This window comes from Ranitomeya imitator, chromosome 6, assembly GCF_032444005.1.
Source record: "Ranitomeya imitator isolate aRanImi1 chromosome 6, aRanImi1.pri, whole genome shotgun sequence".
NCBI lineage: Eukaryota > Metazoa > Chordata > Amphibia > Anura > Dendrobatidae > Ranitomeya > Ranitomeya imitator.
The window spans coordinates 30967872-30993637 of NC_091287.1; the positions used below are offsets into that span (position 1 = coordinate 30967872).

Genomic DNA, 25766 nt, shown 5'->3' on the forward strand with positions numbered 1-25766 from the left:
AAACATTATATTTACTGTACGGAGAGTCACACTCCTCTATTATCAGCAGAATATATAGAACCGCTGTGTACATAAGCGGTGTAAAATAAATATACAGTATATCATAGAGAAAAATTAAAAATCCAAATGACATATCCAGAAAAGGGACATATCCCCATCACGCTGAATATACAGAAGTAATTATAACTAGGGAAGAGAGAAACTAATTAAAACAGGGGAAGAAATAGAGAGCAAGAGCTGACACTTACATCCCCATTGAAGTAGGGGCCTCCAGCAGGTAATTACAGTGTGAAAATTTGCCACCAGGTCTGAGATTCGCGTACGCGGAGGCGGGGGAAAATACGCTTCTAAACCAGAGAGCTTCCTATCATCAAAGAATCTTTCTGAGACGCTTCGGAGTCAGTGGCTAGTGATGAATATTGGGGTTTTCATCAATCCAATAGTTATAGAAGATATGGTTTCAGCGTCGTAGCAAAGGTACGTACATAATGCATATCACCGTAAGACCGACAAAACCCCTTGTAAGATTGCACTGACTAACAGGTAAAGGAATACTCGCTTGGCACGGGATTCAAGCACACTGGCACGGTTTTTAAACACAAAACAGTCCATACGGTTTATTTAAGCGTCATAAACCGCACCGTAAGCCAGGTTACGCATCACCGGCTTACACATAGTCCATTACTTCATCATTAGCTTGCATCAATAATCTGCGGCAACTAAACACGCTGGTCCTCTCCTGACCAGTTGCTGTGGGTTACCACACAGTTCATATAGCAGATACACTTCTCTGCCGTAACTACAGTACATTACAATCCCCTTGTCCAGGGTTACCTTCCAGGAGCTCCTGCTCCTCACGCTGACTCCTCGTCAGTCCTGTCATCTGGGAATGCTGCCTCACTGGAATCACCAACTTGCCCGACCGGCACAACTTAGTCAGTCCAGACCCACGGAAGGACAATAGCTTCCCCAATACAGATCGTCCAGGTCCACAGTCTCTCAGGTGCCCCAAGAAGACTCCACTCACAGGAGCTTCCAACACAGACCATCCAGGACCACGATCACACTGTGCTCTTCAGGACATCCATCCCACCAGGGACCCTCCAACACAGAGGCATGTGGCCTGTCCAGGTGCTATTCAGGACGTTAGTCCAACACCCCAGGCATGTTACCTGTCCGGGTGCTATTCAGGACGTTAGTCCAACACCCCAGGCATGTGACCTGTCCGGGTGCTATTCAGGACGTTACTCCAACACCCCAGGCTACCAGATCCAAAGCCCCACCATGTGCTGTTCAGGAATCCTACTGCCAGGATTTCCAACACAGGCTTCCAGGACCTTGCACTTGGACCATTCAGATCCAAACACTGGAACCATGTGACCCACACCCTGGTCACATTATATACCTTTAACCACTCCCCTAGGTGGGAGTGTGTGTGTGGCTAGTTTGACCCACCCATCTCTCATAACTAGCCTTGCCAGCCTCCCTTTAGAATTACACAATTACTTGTGGGACTACAGGTCCCAGAACACATCATCGCTTCAGGCTAACAGCGCAGAGTTTCTTTCTCTGCGACACACATACCGAGCACTCACAACAATGCTGGACACCGTCTCACCATCCCCATTACGCCTCCATGCGTGTCCTGGGGAACACATACAGCGCCCCCTAGCTGCAACATGGGTCACTGCATCACACCCTCCAACTCAATATTGGTCTGTAAGACCGACAGAACCCCTCCAACTCAATATTGGTTTGATGGATGATGTTATCCATGCCATGTCTCATCTCTATTGACAGATAAAATCGTGATAAACATGACGACAATGTCTACCTCCAGGGGCGAAGATATCCTGAAAGTTAAGGTACCGTCACACATTGCGACGCTGCAGCGATACCGACAACGATCCGGATCGCTGCAGCGTCGCTGTTTGGTCGCTGGAGAACTGTCACACAGACAGCTCTCCAGCGACCAACTATCCCGAGGTCCCCGGTAACCAGGGTAAACATCGGGTAACTAAGCGCAGGGCCGTGCTTAGTAACCCGATGTTTACCCTGGTTACCATCCTAAAAAGTAAAAAAAACAAACGCTACATACTTACCTTCTGCTGTCCTCGGCGCTCTGCTTCTCTGGTCTGGCTGTGAGCGCAGCGGCCGGAAAGCAGAGCGGTGACGTCACCGCTCTGCTTTCCGGCTGACCGACGCTCACAGCCAGTACAGGAGGAGTGCAGAGCACAGCGCTGGAGGACAGACGGCTGTAGGTAAGTATGTAGTGTTTGTTTTTTTACTTTTAGGATGGTAACCAGGGTAAACATCGGGTTACTAAGCGCGGCCCTGCGCTTAGTTACCCGATGTTTACCCTGGTTACCAGCGAAGACATCGCTGAATCGGTGTCACACACGCCGATTCAGCGATGTCTACGGGGAGTCCAGCGACGAAATAAAGTTCTGGACTTTCTTCCCCGACCAGCGATCTCCCAGCAGGGGCCTGATCGCTGCTGCCTGTCACACTGGACGATATCGCTAGCGAGGACGCTGCAACGTCACGGATCGCTAGCGATATCGTCTAGTGTGACAGTACCTTTAGGTATGTCATAAAATATGCCACAACGAGCCCCCACGTGAGCTCACCACGGGGAGGTATGTCGGCATAACTTTGATCTGATAAAAAGCAGAATTTGGGCGTCGGTCTTGGTTCATTCGGAAAGTCATAGTTCGCAGTTATAGCGGTCCATTTTCCTAACTGGAGTGGTTCCGTCTACTAAAATCTGAGCCAGTTTTCATAATTTTGTTTTGCTATTCCTTATTATCTTATGCAATCGTGTTTAACTTATTGTTTTCTTCCCATTTTGTATCATCTCTGTAAATCTTCTATAAACAATGCCTATCTTTCTAGATTAAAAATATATAAAATGTAACAGCTCTGTTCCTCTTGATCTATAAACCGCACCCCTGAAGTCATACTCTACCTGTAATAGGTGCCCTATCGGCCTGTATAAACGATTGGTGGTGGCAGCTAGTAGTGGTTCCTCTTTGTTACTGTGAAGGGTGTCCCATGGATCACTAACTTATCCTCCCTATCCTATTGATAGGTAATAAAGGGTTAGTCCTAAAAAAAAAAAACTATTTAAGATAAAATAATATATATGTGTCGGTTTATGCTGGAAAGGACTAAAGTGTCCTGTCCAGCATAAGCCAACATATTTACATCATGCCGGTTCCAGATCTCTGAAGAGATCGACTATACTCAACTACTAAATATCTTTACTTCTCAGAAAATGCAAATCTGGCAAAGAGAAGACATTACAGTCGAGACGAGCAATGAAGGAGAGAGAAGCTGCTGCCTCGAGGCTCCACTCTGGAAGGCGTAAGAATCTGCATAAATAAGTGCCGAACTGTATAAGAGAGCAAGGAGACGCGTTAATAAGTGGCAGCAGTCCAGAAGTGCAATTTGCCAAGAAGCAAAAACGACCGGAAAAAAACGAGGTGTAATTATATTGTAAGAAGACGACGGGTGATTAGCATAAAAGTCAAGTGATTTGGGGACTCAGAGATAAACCTGGAGCACAGCACCGACACCGCCTCTAATACAGAGCACAGCTCCGCTGTGCACAGGAGATTAAAGTACCAATCTACATAAAAAGTTGCGTAACTTTGGAAAATAATTTAATTTATTGTTTTTTTCTGATTTTGATTTAATTTATATACTTTTCTGTTCTATACATGGAGAAGCTTATGAAATTCCGCTAATTTCTTTTTCAACAGAAGTTTAGCTCAGCAACACACTGCTATCTGACCAGCAGAATAGTGAGTGCAGCTCTGGAGTATAATACAGGATGTAACTCAGGATCAGTAATGTAATGTATGTACACAGTGACTGCACCAGCAGAATAGTGAGTGCAGCTCTGGAGTATAATTCAGGATGTAACTCAGGATCAGTAATGTAATGTATGTACACAGTGACTGCACCAGCAGAATAGTGAGTGCAGCTCTGGAGTATAATACAGGATGTAACTCAGGATCAGTAATGTAATGTATGTACACAGTGACTGCACCAGCAGAATAGTGAGTGCAGCTCTGGAGTATAATACAGGATGTAACTCAGGATCAGTAATGTAATGTATGTACACAGTGACTGCACCAGCAGAATAGCGAGTGCAGCTCTGGAGTATAATACAGGATGTAACTCAGGATCAGTAATGTAATGTATGTACACAGTGACTGCACCAGCAGAATAGCGAGTGCAGCTCTGGGGTATAATACAGGATGTAACTCAGGATCAGTCATGTAATGTATGTACACAGTGACTGCACCAGCAGAATAGTGAGTGCAGCTCTGGAGTATAATACAGGATGTAACTCAGGATCAGTAATGTAATGTATGTACACAGTGACTGCACCAGCAGAATAGTGAGTGCAGCTCTGGAGTATAATACAGGATGTAACTCAGGATCAGTAATGTAATGTATGTACACAGTGACTGCACCAGCAGAATAGTGAGTGCAGCTCTGGAGTATAATACAGGATGTAACTCAGGATCAGTAATGTAATGTATGTACACAGTGACTGCACCAGCAGAATAGTGAGTGCAGCTCTGGGGTATAATTCAGGATGTAACTCAGGATCAGTAATGTAATGTATGTACACAGTGACTGCACCAGCAGAATAGTGAGTGCAGCTCTGGAGTATAATACAGGATGTAACTCAGGATCAGTCATGTAATGTATGTACACAGTGACTGCACCAGCAGAATAGTGAGTGCAGCTCTGGAGTATAATACAGGATGTAACTCAGGATCAGTAATGTAATGTATGTACACAGTGACTGCACCAGCAGAATAGTGAGTGCAGCTCTGGAGTATAATACAGGATGTAACTCAGGATCAGTAATGTAATGTATGTACACAGTGACTGCACCAGCAGAATAGTGAGTGCAGCTCTGGAGTATAATACAGGATGTAACTCAGGATCAGTAATGTAATGTATGTACACAGTGACTGCACCAGCAGAATAGTGAGTGCAGCTCTGGGGTATAATACAGGATGTAACTCAGGATCAGTAATGTATGTACACAGTGACTGTACCAGCAGAATAGTGAGTGCAGCTTTGGGGTATAATACAGGATGTAACTCAGGATCAGTAATGTAATGTATGTACACAGTGGCTGCACCAGCAGAATAGTGAGTGCAGCTCTGGAGTATAATACAGGATGTAACTCAGGATCAGTAATGTAATGTATGTACACAGTGACTGCACCAGCAGAATAGTGAGTGCAGCTCTGGAGTATAATACAGGATGTAACTCAGGATCAGTAATGTATGTACACAGTGACTGCACCAGTAGAATAGTGAGTGCAGCTCTGGGGTATAATACAGGATGTAACTCAGGATCAGTAATGTAATGTATGTACACAGTGACTGCACCAGCAGAATAGTGAGTGCAGCACTGGAGTATAATACAGGATGTAACTCAGGATCAGTAATGTAAATGTATGTACACCGTGACTGCACCAGCAGAATAGTGAGTGCAGCTCTGGGGTATAATACAGGATGTAACTCAGGATCAGTAATGTAAATGTATGTACACCGTGACTGCACCAGCAGAATAGTGAGTGCAGCTCTGGAGTATAATACAGGATGTAACTCAGGATCAGTAATGTAAATGTATGTACACCGTGACTGCACCAGTAGAATAGTGAGTGCAGCTCTGGAGCAGCTATGGATGTAACTCTGGATCAGTACAACATGGCCATCTTTACTATTCTTTTCTGGAGTTGTGACTTTCTCCAGAAGCAGGACCTCCATCTATCAGATATTGCTGTGGATATGTCCGACATGCTGCCCTTAGAAGTGGTATAATGTGGCCCATGGACTAAGAATGGTTGTGCCCTGCTGCTCTAGAAATCCTCCTGCCCATCTGCATTCACAGCACATAAAATATAATCTTCTAAATTTACTACTGAAACCATAAAAATGATTGGGAATTCCAAGATGCTATAAGTGAAGCCTCCGGAGGCTCTTAAGGAACAGGTTTCCCGATTAGTTTTCATTTACAGCCGCATGTATCACTGCCTCAGATTAAAACCTGACAGCGCGGATTGCCAGAAAAGTCAATACAATTACATAGAACATGACTATACATGGGAGCCGCGGCATAGACAGTAGCATGAAGGTGCAGGGAGGGGGAACGCATTATCGATCTGCGCTGCCGCTAGGGCTCAGGCCATGAGAAATTCACACAAAGTTACCTTTATTACCTTTAAAGGGAGTGTGGCAGCCAAAACTTATCAAATGAACTAAGCACAATGCCTTGCCGGGTATACGGCCTTTACCACCCGAATCATTAATGCAGTTTACACCAGAATTTTGGAGTAAAACTGCTTGACACGTTGCAAAAAAGTCTGAAAATTTTTTGAAAAATAGATGGAGCAAAATTGGGCGAAGTGAACTGGACAAATTAATTATACTATGCACCACCACTGACAGAAAGGAACGCCGGCCCCTATAGCAGGATGACTCCATGGAGGACTCATTACTACAAGGTAGCAGAAATCACTGCTAGAACCGAGGATCACACACAACTTCAGGGGCATTTCTTTATCTAAATGCTGAATTGTTGGCATCAAATCATTTTTGCAACAAGGTTTCATTATAAATTTTAAACTCATCAGCTTCTGCAGCCTCTATGTATCACTGTACATTAATATGCAACTGGTCATAAATCACTATAAAAGCAAACAACTGTATTGGCAGCAGAACTCACAGCTCTGCACGGCTTCCTGCACACGGACCTCTGCTCTAGTTATAACCATACCCACAACACTCTCCCCCACAGAACGCGCCCACAACGATCCTCCACAGAACGCGCCCACAACGATCCTCCACAGAACATGTCCACAACGATCCTCCATAGAACGCGCCCACAACGATCTCCCACAGAACGCCCCCACAACGATCCTCCACAGAACGCGCCCACAACGATCCTCCACAGAACGCGCCCACAACGATCCTCCACAGAACACATCCACAACGATCCTCCACAGAACACGTCCACAACGATCCTCCACAGAACACACCCACAACGATCTCCCACAGAACGCGTCTACAACGATCCTCCATAGAACACGTCCACAACGATCCTCCACAGAACACGCCCACAACGATCCTCCACAGAACACGCCCACAACGATCCTCCACAGAACGCGCCCACAACGATCCTCCACAGAACACGCCCACAACGATCCTCCACAGAACACGCCCACAACGATCCTCCACAGAACGCGCCCACAACGATCCTCCACAGAACACGCCCACAACGATCCTCCACAGAACACGCCCACAACGATCCTCCACAGAACGCGCCCACAACGATCCTCCACAGAACGCGCCCACAACGATCCTCCACAGAACACGCCCACAACGATCCTCCACAGAACGCGCCCACAACGATCCTCCACAGAACACGCCCACAACGATCCTCCACAGAACGCGCCCACAACGATCCTCCACAGAACACGCCCACAACGATCCTCCACAGAACACGCCCACAACGATCCTCCACAGAACACGCCCACAACGATCCTCCACAGAACACATCCACAACGATCCTCCACAGAACGCGCCCACAACGATCCTCCATAGAACACGTCCACAACGATCCTCCATAGAACACGTCCACAACGATCCTCCATAGAACGCGCCCACAACGATCCTCCACAGAACGCGCCCACAACGATCCTCCACAGAACGCGCCCACAACGATCCTCCACAGAACACACCCACAACGATCTCCCACAGAACGCGTCTACAATGTTGTCCCACAGAACATGGCCACAACGACGTCCCACAGAACACGCCCACAATGATCCTCCACAGAACACGCCCACAACGATCCCCCAAAGAACATGTCCACAATGTTGTCCCACAGAACATGGCCACAACGACGTCCCACAGAACACGGCCACAACGACGTCCCACTTAACACGCCCACAACTATCCCAACAGAACATGCCCCCATCGATCCCCCCCACAGAACACGCCCCCATCAATCCCCCCTACAGAACATGCCCACAACGATTTCCCACAGAACTCGCTGGCAACACTTTCCTCCACAAAACACGCCCACAACGATCTTCTCCCCACCGAACAACCCACAATGATCTTCCACAGAACACGCCCACAACGATCCCCACAGAATGTTCCGGCAAATCTCCCCCTCCCCCAGAACACACCCACAACGATCCCCACAGAGCTGGATAGCGTGCCCGCAATGATCCACCAGAGAATACACCTGCAACACTCTCCCCCACAGAGCGCTCCCGCAACACTCTTTCCCACAGAGCATGCCGACAGCAATCTCCCACACAGCACGCCGACAGCAGTCTCCCTCACAGCACGCCACCAACAGTCTCCCACACAGCACGACGCCAACAATCTCCCACACAGCATGCCGACTGCAATCTCCCACACAGCACACCGCCAACAATCTCCCACACAGCACACCGCCAACAATCTCCCACACAGCACACCGCCAACAATCTCCCACACAGCACGCCGCCAACAGTCTCCCACACAGCATGCCACCAACAATCTCCCACACAGCATGCCGACAGCAATCTCCCACACAGCACGCCACCAACAGTCTCCCACACAGCACACCGCCAACAGTCTCCCACACAGCATGCCGCCAACAGTCTCCCACACAGCACGCCGACAGCAATCTCCCACACAGCATGCCGCCAACAGTCTCCCACACAGCACGCCGACAGCAATCTCCCACACAGCACGCCACCAACAGTCTCCCACACTGCATGCCGCCAACAGTCTCCCACACAGCACGCCGACAGCAATCTCCCACACAGCACGCCACCAACAGTCTCCCACACTGCATGCCGCCAACAGTCTCCCACACAGCACGCCGACAGCAATCTCCCACACAGCACGCCACCAACAGTCTCCCACACAGCACGCCGACAGCAATCTCCCACACAGCACGCCACCAACAGTCTCCCACACAGCACGCCACCAACAGTCTTCCACACAGCACGCCGACAGCAATCTCCCACACAGCACGCCGACAGCAATCTCCCACACAGCACGCCACCAACAGTCTCCCACACAGCACGCCACCCACAGTCTCCCACACAGCATGCCACCAACAATCTCCCACACAGCACGACGCCAACAGTCTCACACACAGCACGACGCCAACAGTCTCCCACACAGCATGCCGCCAACAGTCTCCCACACAGCACGCCACCCACAGTCTCCCACACAGCACGACGCCAACAGTCTCCCACACAGCACGCCACCAACAATCTCCCACACTGAACTGCAGCAATAACATCCTATAATATGCATGTCCACCACATACTCCTATACAACATGCTCACAACACTCTTGCATAGCGTATGACATTAACAGCCCCTTCCTGGCAGACATTTCTGATGGTGGCACCTTCATCGCTCTAAGTTATCACCCATCTTGGACAGGCGAGTACTTGTGCTAAGATGACGACTCCTTCAACCTTTTGGCACCATATAATCTGCAGGATGTACGTCTTCTGGAGCTGGTACAGAATGGCAAGAACCAAACAATAACCGTCCCCACACCGACATCACAAATGATTATATGTACATATACTGGATGAGGATGGATAGAAGGAAGGATGGATGGATGGATGGATATGATAAGAATTGTTTCAATGGCCTTTGCTGCAGTATTACACGTTGTGATGGCGTCGTACCATATGGCCGTACTGTCGCTGATCGCAGCCCCCATGATTTGTACCTTATACAGCTGTAGTGCTTGAATGTACTCGCTGCCTTCTGACACTCCAGGCACAGCTGGATGGCTCCGGGGTAGTCTTCCTCCTATAAACACAGGACCAGCATTAGATGATAGGTGAATTAAAGGGGTATTCCAGCCAAAACATGTCGTCACCAAAAAGGGGAAACTTGCATCCCTCATTACCCCGGAGCAGCCAAACCCACGACTATGAGAAGATGAGCGGTGCAGCAGCATGCGTCATTCAAGCCTATGATACCCAAGCACCTCAGACCACAGCAGTGGCGGGGCACGGGAGCAGCTGGCCCCTTTATTTAGTTCTTGCAACCAGAAAAAAAGGGGAACTCAAAAAGGATGTCCAGGGTAACATAAATAAAACCGCTAAATCTAAGACAAAATACGCTCCATACCTCTGGCCAATCATGAAGCAGCAGAGCCACGTGGCGTCCTCAGTGCACCAGACGGAGACTGAGGCAGGTTGTCTCTATGGTGAGCGGGCCCACGGCGTTACCCGGCAGAGCGGGCCCATGGCACCACCCGGCAGAGCGGGCCCATGGTGCCCTCACACAGAGTGGGTCCATGACACCCTCATACAGAGTGGGCCCACGGAGCCACCCGGCAGAGCGGGCCCACGGCTCCACCCGGCAGAGCGGGCCCACGGCACCTCCCGGCAGAGCGGGCCCATGGTGCCCTCACGCAGAGTGGGTTCATGACACCCTCCTGTAGGGCTGGCCCACAACGCACTCAGTCAGAGCGGGCCCACGGCGCCACCCAGCAGAGCGGGCCCATGGTGCCCTCACGCAGAGTGGGTCCACGACACCCTCATGCAGAGTGGGCCCACGGCGCCACCAGGCAGAGCGGGCTCATGGTGCCATCCGGCAGAGCGGGCCCATGGCGCCATCCGGCAGAGCGGGCCCATGGCGCCACCAGGCAGATCAGGCCCATGGTGCCACCAGGCAGAGCGGGCCCATGGTGCCACCAGGCAGAGCGGGCCCATGGTGCCACCAGGCAGAGCGGGCCCATGGTGCCACCAGGCAGAGCGGACCCACGATGCCCTCCTGCAGTGCAGGCCCACGACGCCCTCACGTAGAGCGGGTCCATGGTGCCACCCGGCAGAGCGGGCTCATGCTGCCATCCGGCAGAGCGGGCCCACAGTGCCCCCTGGCAGAACGGGCCCACGGCGCCCTCCCGCAGGGCAGGCCAAGCTGTAAAGCACATTTATGAATGCAGTAACAGATACATGACGGTTGCCTAAATAATCATGTACTGAAAATTGAATTAAAAAAGTATCTACAATTGGAAAATAAAGATGTAATTCAGGTGACACATCGCCCCCCCATCGCCCCCACTTCATGACATGTGCATCCTAATATCAGGGACTCAAGAATGTAAGTTAAGCAGAAAAAGTAACAGCGATCCATCTGCCATGTCAGTAAACAATTGCGTGCGCGGGGAGCGCACCTTTGTGTCCTCTACAGGAGCAGTAAGCACTGACGAGGCCGATTTGTATGACATCTATGCGTCACCGTCAGACAGAACTAATTAATCTCGTCCATTGAGTTGCAAATGAGATCTGGATAAATGGAGATCCACCTACCTCCAGCATTTCACTCAGACGGACGTCCGTTCTTTGCTGGAAAAGTGGAAAGAAATAATTAATTAGCGGTCGATAGATGCAGAAATAATACAATCCGGCACAGTGGTCTTTACCAGTGTTTTTATAGTCCTCAGAGACTTCAGCAGACCGATCAATAGCTGCCGTTTCCTCTGGTTGGCCAGTAGCCCCAGGCTGGCCTGCGTAAAGCCTTCTTTTGCAGTATTTAGGGATCTGCGGAGGAAAAAAAGAAGTTACGTTGATGAGAAAATAGTTTAGAGGCCGTCAGTTCTGCGACTACAAAGCTTCAACCATTAACAGACTGTCCTCGACTCCGCTGCATTCACTCTGCCGCAGACTGGGACTGATGCACTGTCCCCTACAGCTCCACAGAGGACAAACAGAGCGGTGCCGCTCACGCATGCGCAGCCAACACTCCCGCGCATGCACGCTCAACAGTCCGAGAGGTCATCTCATTCTCGGGATCAGATGGAATCCCGGCGGTCGGATTCCCACAGATCAATCCTCTGAATATTAAGTTTCCAGTGAATAGATGACACCTTTAAAAAAAGTATCCCTTTAAGAACTGACCTTATTATGGGCTTTCGGTACCGAAGTTTTTTTTCTCCAGTTTTCCAAGAACTTTAACTTTTTATATATTTCCATTGAGTGGCAGAATGTTATAAATGTGTTTTGTTTTTAATTTTACTGAAAAATTGATAAAATATACAAACTTGTTAAATCTAAAATATATTACAAAAAATGAAAAATACCATGACTAGCTGGCTTACTTCTCAGTTCTCAGTATACTTTGCTGTAGAAGGCGGGCTTTTCTGCAGGATGTGGTTAGAATTATTTTTTATTTTTTTTTTTACATTTTTCCTTTAATGTTTTTAAAGCCTTGCAGGATGTGTTTTCTTTTAATTTAAAAAAGGCAAATGCCTTTGTCTGACCCTCTGTGGCTTGAATTCCATCTCCTCAAAGACAGAATCAGGCATGCTGAAGGAGGAAAAGTAGGATCAGGCATGCTCAAGGAAGAAAAGTAGGATCAGGCATGCTGAAGGAGGAAAAGTAGGATCAGGCATGCTGAAGGAGGAAAAGTAGGATCAGGCATGCTCAAGGAAGAAAAGTAGGGTAGGGAATGCTGAAGGAAGAAAAGTAGGGTAGGGCATGCTGAAGGAAGAAAAGTAGGATCAGGCATGCGGAAGGAGGAAAAGTAGGGTAGGGCATGCTGAAGGAAGAAAAGTAGGATCAGGCATGCTGAAGGAAGAAAAGTAGGATCAGGCATGCTGAAGGAAGAAAAGTAGGATCAGGCATGTTGAAGGAAGAAAAGTAGGATCAGGCATGTTGAAGGAAGAAAAGTAGGATCAGGCATGTTGAAGGAAGAAAAGTAGGATCAGGCATGTTGAAGGAAGAAAAGTAGGATCAGGCATGCTGAAGGAAGAAAAGTAGGATCAGGCATGTTTAAGGAGGAAAAGTAGGGTAGGGCATGCTGAAGGAAGAAAAGTAGGGTAGGGCATGCTGAAGGAAGAAAAGTAGGGTAGGGCATGCTGAAGGAAGAAAAGTAGGATCAGGCATGCGGAAGGAAGAAAGTAGGATCAGGCATGTTGAAGGAAGAAAAGTAGGATCAGGCATGTTGAAGGAAGAAAAGTAGGATCAGGCATGCTGAAGGAAGAAAAGTAGGATCAGGCATGTTTAAGGAGGAAAAGTACGGTAGGGCATGCTGAAGGAAGAAAAGTAGGGTAGGGCATGCTGAAGGAAGAAAAGTAGGGTAGGGCATGCTGAAGGAAGAAAAGTAGGATCAGGCATGCGGAAGGAGGAAAAGTAGGGTAGGGCATGCGGAAGGAGGAAAAGTAGGGTAGGGCATGCTGAAGGAAGAAAAGTAGGATCAGGCATGCTGAAGGAAGAAAAGTAGGATCAGGCATGCTGAAGGAGGAAAAGTAGGATCAGACATGCTGAAGGAAGAAAAGTAGGATCAGGCATGCTGAAGGAAGAAAAGTAAGATCAGGCATGTTTAAGGAGGAAAAGTAGGGTAGGGCATGCTGAAGGAAGAAAAGTAGGGTAGGGCATGCTGAAGGAAGAAAAGTAGGGTAGGGCATGCTGAAGGAAGAAAAGTAGGATCAGGCATGCGGAAGGAGGAAAAGTAGGGTAGGGCATGCGGAAGGAGGAAAAGTAGGGTAGGGCATGCTGAAGGAGGAAAAGTAGGATCAGGCATGCTGAAGGAAGAAAAGTAGGATCAGGCATGCTGAAGGAGGAAAAGTAGGATCAGACATGCTGAAGGAAGAAAAGTAGGATCAGGCATGCTGAAGGAAGAAAAGTAGGATCAGGCATGTTGAAGGAAGAAAAGTAGGGTAGGGATGCTGAAGGAAGAAAAGTAGGATAGGGCATGCTAAAGGAGGAAAAGTAGGGTAGGGCATGCTGAAGGAGGAAAAGTAGGATCGGGCATGATGAAGGAAGAAAAGTAGGATAGGGTATGCTGAAGGAGGAAAAGTAGGGTAGGGCATGCTGAATGAGGAAAAGAAGGATAGGGCATGCTCAAGGAGGAAAAGAAGGGTAGGGATGCTGAAGGAAGAAAAGTAGGATAGGGCATGCTGAAGGAGGAAAGTAGTCTGCCACAGTCTTTCAGTTGCACAAATTTAGTCCAAAAGTTCAAATTACCGTATATACAGTGCGGAAAAAAAGTATTTAGTCAGTCACCAATTGTGTAAGTTCTCCCACTTCAAAAAGATGAGAGAGGCCTGTAATTGACATCATAGGTAGACCACAACTATGAGAGTCAAAATGAGAAAACAAATCCATAAAATCACCTTGTCTGATTTGGCAAGATTCATATTGCAAATTATGGTGGAAAATAATTATTTGGTCATCTACAAAAGTTCATCTCAATATTTTCTCATAAATCCTTTGTTGGCAATGACAGAGGTCACACTTTTTCTGTAAGTCTTCACAAGGTTGCCACACACTTTTGTTGGTATGTTGGACCATTCCTCCATGCAGATCTCCTCTAGAGCAGTGATGTTTTGGGCCTGTCGCCGGGAAACACGGACTTTCAACTTCCTCCAAAGGTTTTCTATGGGGTTGAGATCTGGAGACTGGCTAGGCCACTCCAGGACCTTCATATGCTTCTTACAAAGCCACTCCTTCGATGCCCTGGTGGTCTGCTTGGGATCATTATCATGCTGAAAGACCCATCCACGTTTCATCTTCAATGCCCTTGCTGATGGAAGGAGGTTTGCACTCAAAATCTCACGATACATAGCCCCTTCATTCTTTCATGTACACGGATCAGTCATCCTGGTCCCTTTGCAGAGAAATAGCTCCAAAGCATGATGTTGCCACCACCATGCTTCACAGTAGGTATGGTGTTTGATGGATGCAACTCAGCATTCTGTCTCCTCCAAACACGACGAGTTTTGTTTCTACCAAACAATTCTACTTACCATATGACATTCTCCCAATACTCTTCTGGATAATCTAAATGCTCTCTAGCAAACTTCAGACGGGCCCGGACATGTACTGGCTTAAGAAGGGGGACACGTCTAGCACTGCAGGATCTGAGTCCCTGGCGGCTTAGTGTGTTCCTGATGGTAGCCTTTGTTACTGTGGTCCCAGCTCTATGCAGGTCATTCACTAGGTCCCCCCGTGTGGTTCTGGGATTTTTGCTTACCGTTCTGGTGATCATTTTGACCCCACAGGGTGAGATCTTGTGTGGAGCACCAGATCGAGTGAGATTATCAGTGGTCTTGTACGTCTCCCATTTTCTTATTATTGCTCCCACTGTTGATTTCTTCACACCAAGCTGCTTGCCTATTGCAGATTCAGTCTTCCCAGCCTGGTGCAGGGCTACAATTTTGTTTCTGATGTCCTTCGAATGCTCTTTGGTCTTCACCATAGTGGAGTTTGGAGTGTGACTGTTTGATGTTGTGGACAGGTGTCTTTTATACTGATAAGTTCAAACAGGAGCCATTACTACAGGTAATGAGTGGAGGACAGAGGAGCCTCTTAAAGAAGATGTTACAGGTCTGTGAGAGCCAGAAATCTTGCATGTTTTTAGGTGACCAAATACTTATTTGCCACCATAATTTGAAAAATAAATCTTGCCAACTCAGACAAGGTGATTTTCTGGTCTACCTATGATGTCAATTACAGGCCTCTCTCATCTTTTTAAGTGGGAGAACTTGCACAATTGGTGGCTGTCTAAATACTTTTTCCCCCCACTGTAAGTTTAGCTGATTCTAAATGTAAACAAGAATGTTTTCAATCACTGACGGAAAGCAGAGTTTTTGAGAATGAGATAAAAAAAAAAAAGAATATATCATAAATTTCACTACCCTGGTGCCAGCATTGTAGCATGGGCATCACCTCTGGCATCATAATTGGGGAAAATTAGTGCCAGTCATCGTGATAGATTCCCTTTAAGGAGCCGGCTGGCATATTTAGCTCAGTTTCTTGTGAGAAAATATTGAATTTGTTGTTGGAAATACAATGGAAGTGAGCAAATATGAGAAGAAATCTATATTTCTACAGCACCGAGGAGAGCACGGCTGTAATTACAGTAACAGTTATCACCACGAGTGGCTGTGGATGACACCTCCGGGCAGCACTCACAGGACCGCTAGACATCTAGTAAAAGGAGCGGAAATAATAAAACAGGCGTGATGGGAAAAGTGGAACTCGCAGCACTAGATAGTCAGCTGGATGTTACTGAACAATGCAGACGTGCAAACTGTGAAGGATGGGCAGACTGGACCAGTTTAAAAAGAAAATAAAAACAAAGACAGAGGCTATTCTGATAAGAGAGAAACAGCAAGGAGGCATAGGCTATGCCGCAGCATTAAAAATGACATAGACCATGCTGCAAGTCAAAAACAGGAGAGGCACAGGCTGTGCTGGAAAAGACACAGATGAGGCATGGGCTATGCTGAAAAAGACAGAGGAGGCACGGGCTACGCTTACATGCAGACACAGAATACGCACAAGCGATGCTCAAAAGAAAGGAGGGGAGGCACAGGCTATGCTAGAATATAAAGACAGAGAGGAGGCACAGGCTATGCTAGAATATAAAGACAGATGGGAGGCACTGGCTATGCTAGAATATAAAGACAGAGAGGAGGCACAGGCTATGCTAGAATATAAAGACAGAGGAGGCACAGGCTATGCTAGAATATAAAGACAGATGGGAGGCACAGGCTATGGTAGAATATAAAGACAGAGAGGAGGCACAGGCTATGCTAGAATATAAAGACAGATGGGAGGCACAGGCTATGCTAGAATATAAAGACAGAGAGGAGGCACAGGCTATGCAAGAATATAAAGACAGAGGAGGCGCAGGCTACACTAGAATATGAAGACTGATGGGAGGCACAGGCTATGCTAGGGTATAAAGACAGAGAGGAGGCACAGGCTATGCTAGACTATAAAGACATAGGAGGCACAGGCTATGCTAGAATATAAAGACAGATGGGAGGCACAGGCTATGCTAGAACATAAAGACAGAGAGGAGGCACAGGCTATGCTAGAATATAAAGACAGAGGAGGCACAGGCTATGCTAGAATATAAAGACAGAGGAGGCACAGGCTATGCTAGAATATAAAGACAGATGGGAGGCACAGGCTATGCTAGAATATAAAGACAGATGGGAGGCACAGGCTATGCTAGAATATAAAGAGAGAGGAGGCACATGCTACGCAAGAATATAAAGGAATAGAGGAGGCACAGGCTACAACAGAATATAAAGAAAGAGAAGAGGAATAGGCTATGCTAAATATGAGGACAGAGGAGAGGCACAGGCTATGCTAGAATATAAAGACAGAGAGGAGGCACAGGCTATGCTAGAATATAATGGAATAGAGGAGGCACAGGCTACGCTAGAATATAAACAAAGAGAAGAGGAATAGGCTATGCTAAATATGAGGACAGAGGAGAGGCACAGGCTATGCTAGACTATAAAGACAGAGAGGAGGCACAGGCTATGCAAGAATATAAAGACAGAGGAGGCGCAGGCTACACTAGAATATGAAGACTGATGGGAGGCACAGGCTATGCTAGGGTATAAAGACAGAGAGGAGGCACAGGCTATGCTAGACTATAAAGACATAGGAGGCACAGGCTATGCTAGAATATAAAGACAGATGGGAGGCACAGGCTATGCTAGAACATAAAGACAGAGAGGAGGCACAGGCTATGCTAGAATATAAAGACAGAGGAGGCACAGGCTATGCTAGAATATAAAGACAGAGGAGGCACAGGCTATGCTAGAATATAAAGACAGATGGGAGGCACAGGCTATGCTAGAATATAAAGACAGATGGGAGGCACAGGCTATGCTAGAATATAAAGAGAGAGGAGGCACATGCTACGCAAGAATATAAAGGAATAGAGGAGGCACAGGCTACAACAGAATATAAAGAAAGAGAAGAGGAATAGGCTATGCTAAATATGAGGACAGAGGAGAGGCACAGGCTATGCTAGAATATAAAGACAGAGAGGAGGCACAGGCTATGCTAGAATATAATGGAATAGAGGAGGCACAGGCTACGCTAGAATATAAACAAAGAGAAGAGGAATAGGCTATGCTAAATATGAGGACAGAGGAGAGGCACAGGCTATGCTAGAATATAAAGACAGAGAGGAGGCACAGGCTATGCTAGAATATAATGGAATAGAGGAGGCACAGGCTATGCTAGAATATAAAGAAAGAGAAGAGGAATAGGCTATGCTAAATATGAGGACAGGGGAGAGGCACAGGCTATGCTAGAATATAATGGAATAGAGGAGGCACAGGCTACGCTAGAATATAAAGAAAGAGAAGAGGAATAGGCTATGCTAAATATGAGGACAGAGGAGAGGCACAGGCTATGCTAGACTATGAAAACAGATAGGAGGCACAGGCTATGCTGTAACAAATTCCATGCTCAGTATAAGTAAGCAATCATGACATTAAGGCAAGGTTCACATTGCGTTTGGGCAATCAGTTTAACGGATCCGTTACTTAGCGGCACTAACGCAATGTAACGGATATGTTAACGCGCCCATAGACTTACATTATCGTAACGCATCCTAACGCATGTCAAAATTGGCATGCGTTAGCGATGATGTGTTACTTTGTGACGCACCCTCGAACGCAGTTTACCGCGTTTTTGGGTACGTTAGCTCTAACGCACAGCGAACGGACGTGTTCGCTGTGCATAGACCTCTATTGCTAACGCATGCCAACGCAACGGTACCACACGTTAGCACGATTGCAGCAAAAAAAGCGATCTTGGGCATCAGCGTTAGCGCATCTGTTAAACGGATGGAACTAACGCGATGTGAACCTAGCCTAACAATGGTGTTTAGCTCTCAGAGGATTGTCTGGACTAGGGCTCCTTAACTTGTATTGTTTTGGACCTCAAGACATGGACTAAATGGTGACTGGGCCTCTCCATTAGTGGGGCAACTAAAGATGAATCACTTGGCAGGACCTTAGCCCAGCGGCCACGACGGTCTTCTAAGTTCTCAGGCTCAGAGCGCAATGAATCGCCCTGTCCGATGACAACAAGCTGGGGTCTTGAACAGCACATTTTTGGTACCATTAACCTTCAAGAACGACATTAGAAAGAAAAAAAAGAAAAATACGCTCGGCATCCTTTCTCCTTTCTATTTCCAAATGACAATCCAATAGAAAAGTATCGGTCGGCGTCCTCGTGTCGTTACCTCCGTCCATTAGTGCAGATAACAGCAGCCAGCTGAAGACTCGCCTGTAGAGACGTAACACGCTCCAACTCCTGCAAAACAAAGGGGGCCGACGATCACACATTGTCCATTATTAGTCCGGATCACATATCACTTTTATGAAATGTGCCGCCACATAAATGAGGAAAGTTATGCTGCTAACAAAGCTATTTACTGTCTTCTCGTCCTCCCGCTAAGATTCTTCTCGGAAAAAGCGGCATTTATCTGATGGGAGAAGGGGGCGACCGTAAAGACAACTGCCAAGGTCTGCGCTCACACATCCATTATCCCAATAGCCCCACACAGAAGGTTTCCTCAATGACGAAAAATAAAGGACTGTCAAGAAAAACCAGAGAGTCGCAAAGGGACTGTCCAACTTTATAGAGGAGAGTTCCTAATTTAGGACCCATAAGGGGTTATCCAGTGCTCCTCCCTTACGCACCTCCAGAGCTCATATTTTGGCATGAACAACTGACAAATTAATGTGTAAGGGGGTGAAATGACTCTCCCCCAAAGGGAGTCAAGGGCACAAAGTAGGATTGGGCATGTTGGTTTTAACACGCCCAATCTTTTGTTCTCATGATCACTAGGTTAGAGGATGTAATACTTAGTTTGCTCTAGGCGCTGGCAACCCAACCCTTGGCATTCTTTACACTGAAGATATTTCTTAATGACATTAGCTGTATGTTTGGGGTCTTTGTTTAAACCGATCACACACCTCCCTGTTGGTGTTACATGACAGGTAACAATCTGCCTGCGTTTCTCAGCAATGAGGACACCAAGATATGGCCAACGTTGAGGACCGTAGATGCAGTGATCAGCCAGGTGAACTTAGTGCAGCAGATGAAAGACACATCATGCTTACTTCACTTCGAAATAGGAAGATGTCCAGCAGTGCCATCAAGTCAGAACTGGCAGTAATCAGTGGAACACAGCTACACCCATCTACTGTTCAGAGAAGTCTGGCCAAACGTGATCTTCATAGAAGAATTATGGCCAAAATATTTTAATTTAACAGAAATAAATTTGCTCCAGAAGGGAAGGAGAGCAGCACAATGATGAAGGTCTGTAGGAACATTGCAGAATGGTGGAGAGTATTGTAAGTTCGTGGCTTCATTTCAGCATATAGGTCAGAATCAATGGTATTCTCAATGCTGAGAAATACAGATAAATACTTATGCACCATGTAATACCATCAGGGAGGCGTCTGATTGGCTCCCAATATATTCTGCGGCAGAACGACCCCAAACATCCAGCCAATGTCATTAAAAATGGGCAGTAATGGAAGTGATGATCCGGCCCCCGCAGAGCCCTGATCACACATCATCCAGTCTGTCTGGCATCTCATGAAGAGACAGAAGGATTTGAACGAGTTCCATCCACAGAAGATCTGCGGTCAGTTCTCCAAGATGTTTGGAACAACCTTTGTAGACTTCCTTCAAAAACTATGTGCGAGTGACAGGTGACCGAGAAGGACCGATAAAGGCAAAGGACGGTCACCAAACACTGATTTCATTTCTATTTCTCTACTGTACACAGTTTATTTTTTAATAAATGTAATTAATTACATTGACTGATCTGCGGTCATTTAAAAGCCTGTTCACACAGGCAGAGGCAGCAAACGACGCGCACTGAGAGAGCTCCCTTGGTGCTGCACTGCCGACGATATAGAATGGCAGCACAGAGCCAGGGGAGCGCCTGTCACCTCTGTTGTGATGTGTCAGCACGATGACATCATCAGCTGCCGCCGACGCGATGATGTCATCGTGCGCCTGCATGTACGCGCTGGCCAGTAGAAGTGGAGCCTTGGGAACCAGAGCAGAGCACCGGGGGAACGGGAGCGAGGTGAGTATGTCTGCATGTATGTGTTTCGGTTTTTATTAACATGCGTATGGGATGTAAGGGCTCGCACTGTATATAGGAAGCTATGTGAAAGCTCATAATATATATATAGGAAGCTATGTGCAAACTCGTGATGTATATAGGAGGCAATATGGGGGTTCATACTTTATATAGGGAGCTATGTGCAAGCTCATACTGTATACAGGAGGTTATATGGGGCTCATACAGTACATAGGGAGCAATGTGTTGGCTCATACTGTATACAGAAGGCTATATAGGGGTCATACAGTAAATAGGGAGCAATGTGTGGGCTCATACTGTATATAGGAGGCTATATGGAGATCGTACAGTACATAGGGAGCAATGTGCGGGCTCATAATGAATACAGGAGGCTATATGGGGCTCATACAGTACATAGGGAGCAATGTGCAGACTCAATGTATATAGGAGGCAATATGGGGGCTCATACTTTATATAGGGAGCTATGTGCAAGCTCATACTGTATACAGGAGGTTATATGGAGCTCACAGTAAATAGGGAGCAATGTGCAAGCTCATACTATATACAGGAGGCTATATGGAGCTCATACTGTACATAGGGAGCAATGTGCGGGCTCATACTGTATACAGGACGCTATATGGAGCTCACAGTAAATAGGGAGCAATGTGCAAGCTCATACTATATACAGGAGGCTATATGGAGCTCATACTGTACATAGGGAGCAATGTGTGGACTCACACTGTATTCAGGAGGCTATATGGGGCGCACAGTAAACAGGGAGCAATGTGTGGGCTCATACTGTATATAGGAGGCTATATGGAGCTCATACTGTACATAGGGAGCAATGTGCGGGCTCATACTGTATACAGGAGGCTATATGGGGCTCATGCTGTACATAGGGCGCAATGTGTGGGCTCATACTGTATACAGGAGGCTATATGGAGATCACAGTAAATAGGGAGCAATGTGCAAGCTCATACTATATACAGGAGGCTATATGGAGATCATACTGTACATAGGGAGCAATGTGCGGGCTCATACCATAAGCAGGAAGCTATATGGGGCTCACAGTAAGTCAGGAGCAATGTGCGGGCTCATATCGTATACAGGAGGCTATATTGGGCTCACCGTAAATGGGGGCTATGTGCAGCCTCACACTGTACATAGAAGGCAATACAGGGGCTCATACATCATATAAGGGGGCTCCCTTTCTTGTCAAAGCGGGGAACCGTGTCTGAAGAAGAAGCCATTAAGCCAAGTACACAGTGGTGACTATGAGGTATATGGATGGTTTGTGATTTTAATTGCACTGCCCCCATGACCGGTCATTTATGATCTGAAGGGTTTTCTTTGATTGACATGGACATCATATATACGATATGCGGGTTTTTCTCAATATCTGACATGAAATCAGAATAAACCTTTCCAGTTTTAGGTCAATTAGGATTACTATAATCTACTATATAAAGCTGAGTGTGTGTGTGTGTGTGTGTGTGTGTGTGTGTGTGTGTGTGTGTGTGTGTGTGTGTGTGTGTGTGTGTGTGTGTGTGTGTGTGTGTGCGTGTGTGTATGTATGTATGTCCGGGATTGGCATCTGCACCGTAGCAGCTACAGCCACAAAATTTTGCACAGTCACACGTCTGGACCCTGAGAGCGTCATAGGCTATGTTGTGAGGTGAAATATTAACCCCGCGCTTTCCAATTCACCAAACAATTTTGCCCCTATCTACATAATGGGGAAAAGTGAAAGGAAAAGTGTTGGAGGCAAATTGACAGCTGCCAGATGTGAACAAGGGGGACTTAAAGAATGAGAGCGATGTGGGGCCCCGACATGAGATACTCACCACACACGGGGATATGAACAAGCACACAAAATGCGCCACACACTACCACGTGCTTGAACACATATTACCCTCAGCACACATTTCACCACACATACACCAACCTCGCCACATAAAAGTCGAAACACAAAAGTCGCTGCTCAGAACTCGCCACCCGCAAAACTCGCCACATGCAAAAACTAGGCTCACGCAAAACTCGCCACAAGTGCAAAACTCACCTCATGGAAAACTCGCCACACGCAAAACTTGCACATGCGGAAAAATTGCCACATGCACAAAAGGTGCAACACATGCAAAAGCTGCCTCACACAAAACTTGCACATACTCAAAAGGCACCACACATAAAACTCGCCATGCGCAAAACTTGCTGCACACAACTTGCTACACTAACCTGTCACATGCAACTCGACACACAAAAAGTTGCTACACGCATGTCGCCACACAAAACTCATCTCACAAAAGTCGCTACATGCATGTCGCCACACGCAACTCAACACACACAACTTGACAGACGAAACTCGCCCTAAAACACACACAGGTCTGGTATTAGCCTTCAAAAATAAAAATCTGATTAATAAGCAGACAAACTACAAGAGCAACAAATGTACCATATAGGAAATACGGCAGCTGTCAGTCACATGACCTGTCTATTATGTGTATGTGTGAGCTAATATATACTGCCAGGGGGGAGGGCTTCCTGTTGGCTGGGGTTTTATCAGGCTGCCAATTTATCTTACAAATACTGAGGTAAAAATACTCAGCAAATAACGTGTGAACGAGGTCTAATACAGGAGGAGATGACACACAGGTATATACTACTGTATATACAGGGGAGATGACACACAGATATATACTATATACAGGAGAGATGACACACAGTTATATACTGTATAGAGGAGATGACATACAGGTACATACTATATACAGGAGGAGATGACACACAGGTATATACTATATACAGGAGCAGATGACCTACAGGTATATAGTATATACAGGAGATGACATACAGATATATGCTATATATAGAAGATGACATACAGGTATATACTATATACAGGAGGAGATGACACACAGATATATACTATATACAGGGGAGATGACACACAGCAGGTATATACTATATACAGGGGAGAGGACATACAGGTATATACGATATACAGGAGATGACAAATATGTATATACTGAGGTGAAAATGAGAGGTGTGAGGTGAAAATGAAAAGGTGTGAGTGCAAAATGAGAAGAGTGAGGGAAAATAGTGGAGTGATTGGAAAATGACAGATGTGAGGTCGAAATGACAAGTGTTAGCCGGGAATGAGAGGTGTGAGGGAGAAAATGAGAGATGTGAGGGGGAAAATGAAAGATGTGATTGGGAAAATGAGAGGCATAATGGGAAAATAAGAGAAGTGAGGTGCTATAACTAACCACAGATATTTACTATGCCCAGGCAACGCCGGGCTCTTCAGCTAGTTATTAATATTTGCCAAATGCCAGAATAATGAGAGAGAGAGAATGTTGTAAGGCATTTTTATTACTTACTGCAAAGTCACAAGCTTCCATACACTAAGACTACTATGCCTTGTGTTCGGAAGTTTGATATTTTTTGGCAACATCAGAGTTAATTAGAGACACACCTGTGGATGTATTTTAATGCACACCTGACACACACTGCTTCTCTGTGTAGCATCATGGGAAAGTCTCAAGAAATCAGCCAAGAAATCAGGAAGAGAATCGTGTACTTGCACAAGTCTGGCTCATCCTTGGGTACAATTTCATGATACCTGAAGGTGAATCATTCATCTGTACAAACAATTATACAGATATTGAGAAAAACATGCAGATGTGTATTTTTATATAGTGTATGTAAACTTTTGGTTTCAACTGTATATATACTCCTCAGTACACTAATATCTATATTGTATATATTTATATATGTTCATTACATATTATCTGATCACCTATAGAGGATGCCTGGTCAGTCAGAGTAGTGGTCGGACTACATAGGGGCAGTCAACAAAGAGAAGAGGCGCCATACCGTTACAATGTAGGGTGCCAACCTCCGCTGTCAGGAAGGTAATTGTGACGGGCAAAACTGGACCATACCTCCCCCTCATTTCTGCTCTTTTTTATATTACTGCAAATTTGTGTGCATTTATATCTTGGGTCTTTAAACTAACTAAACAGAGAGAGCTCCATAGGTTGATTGCTTTGGTTGTTGATTGAGGGGGCTATGTGTGGGCTCATATTGTACAGGTCCTTCTCAAAAAATTAGCATATAGTGTTAAATTTCATTATTTACCATAATGTAATGATTACAATTAAACTTTCATATATTATAGATTCATTATCCACCAACTGAAATTTGTCAGGTCTTTTAATGTTTTAATACTGATGATTTTGGCATACAACTCCTGATAACCCAAAAAACCTGTCTCAATAAATTAGCATATCAAGAAAAGGTTCTCTAAACGACCTATTACCCTAATCTTCTGAATCAACTAATTAACTCTAAACACATGCAAAAGATACCTGAGGCTTTTATAAACTCCCTGCCTGGTTCATTACTCAAAACCCCCATCATGGGTAAGACTAGCGACCTGACAGATGTCAAGAAGGCCATCATTGACACCCTCAAGCAAGAGGGTAAGACCCAGAAAGAAATTTCTCAACAAATAGGCTGTTCCCAGAGTGCTGTATCAAGGCACCTCAATGGTAAGTCTGTTGGAAGGAAACAATGTGGCAGAAAACGCTGTACAACGAGAAGAGGAGACCGGACCCTGAGGAAGATTGTGGAGAAGGACCGATTCCAGACCTTGGGGAACCTGAGGAAGCAGTGGACTGAGTCTGGTGTGGAAACATCCAGAGCCACCGTGCACAGGCGTGTGCAGGAAATGGGCTACAGGTGCCGCATTCCCCAGGTAAAGCCACTTTTGAACCATAAACAGCGGCAGAGGCGCCTGACCTGGGCTACAGAGAAGCAGCACTGGACTGTTGCT

At 46.4% G+C, this 25766-nt stretch overlaps 1 protein-coding gene across 1 annotated transcript in view; it reads right to left on the reverse strand.

The window, feature by feature from the left end:
* Positions 1 to 25766, reverse strand: part of VPS50 (VPS50 subunit of EARP/GARPII complex) — a 195118-nt gene that overhangs the window by 95854 nt on the left and 73498 nt on the right. Inside the window, exons 6-9 of the mRNA XM_069729396.1 lie at positions 19073 to 19143; positions 11493 to 11610; positions 11380 to 11415; positions 9786 to 9868 (exon numbers count right to left, since the gene is read on the reverse strand). Coding sequence (XP_069585497.1) covers positions 9786 to 9868; positions 11380 to 11415; positions 11493 to 11610; positions 19073 to 19143 — 308 coding nt within the window. The remainder of the gene's footprint in view (positions 1 to 9785; positions 9869 to 11379; positions 11416 to 11492; positions 11611 to 19072; positions 19144 to 25766) is intronic.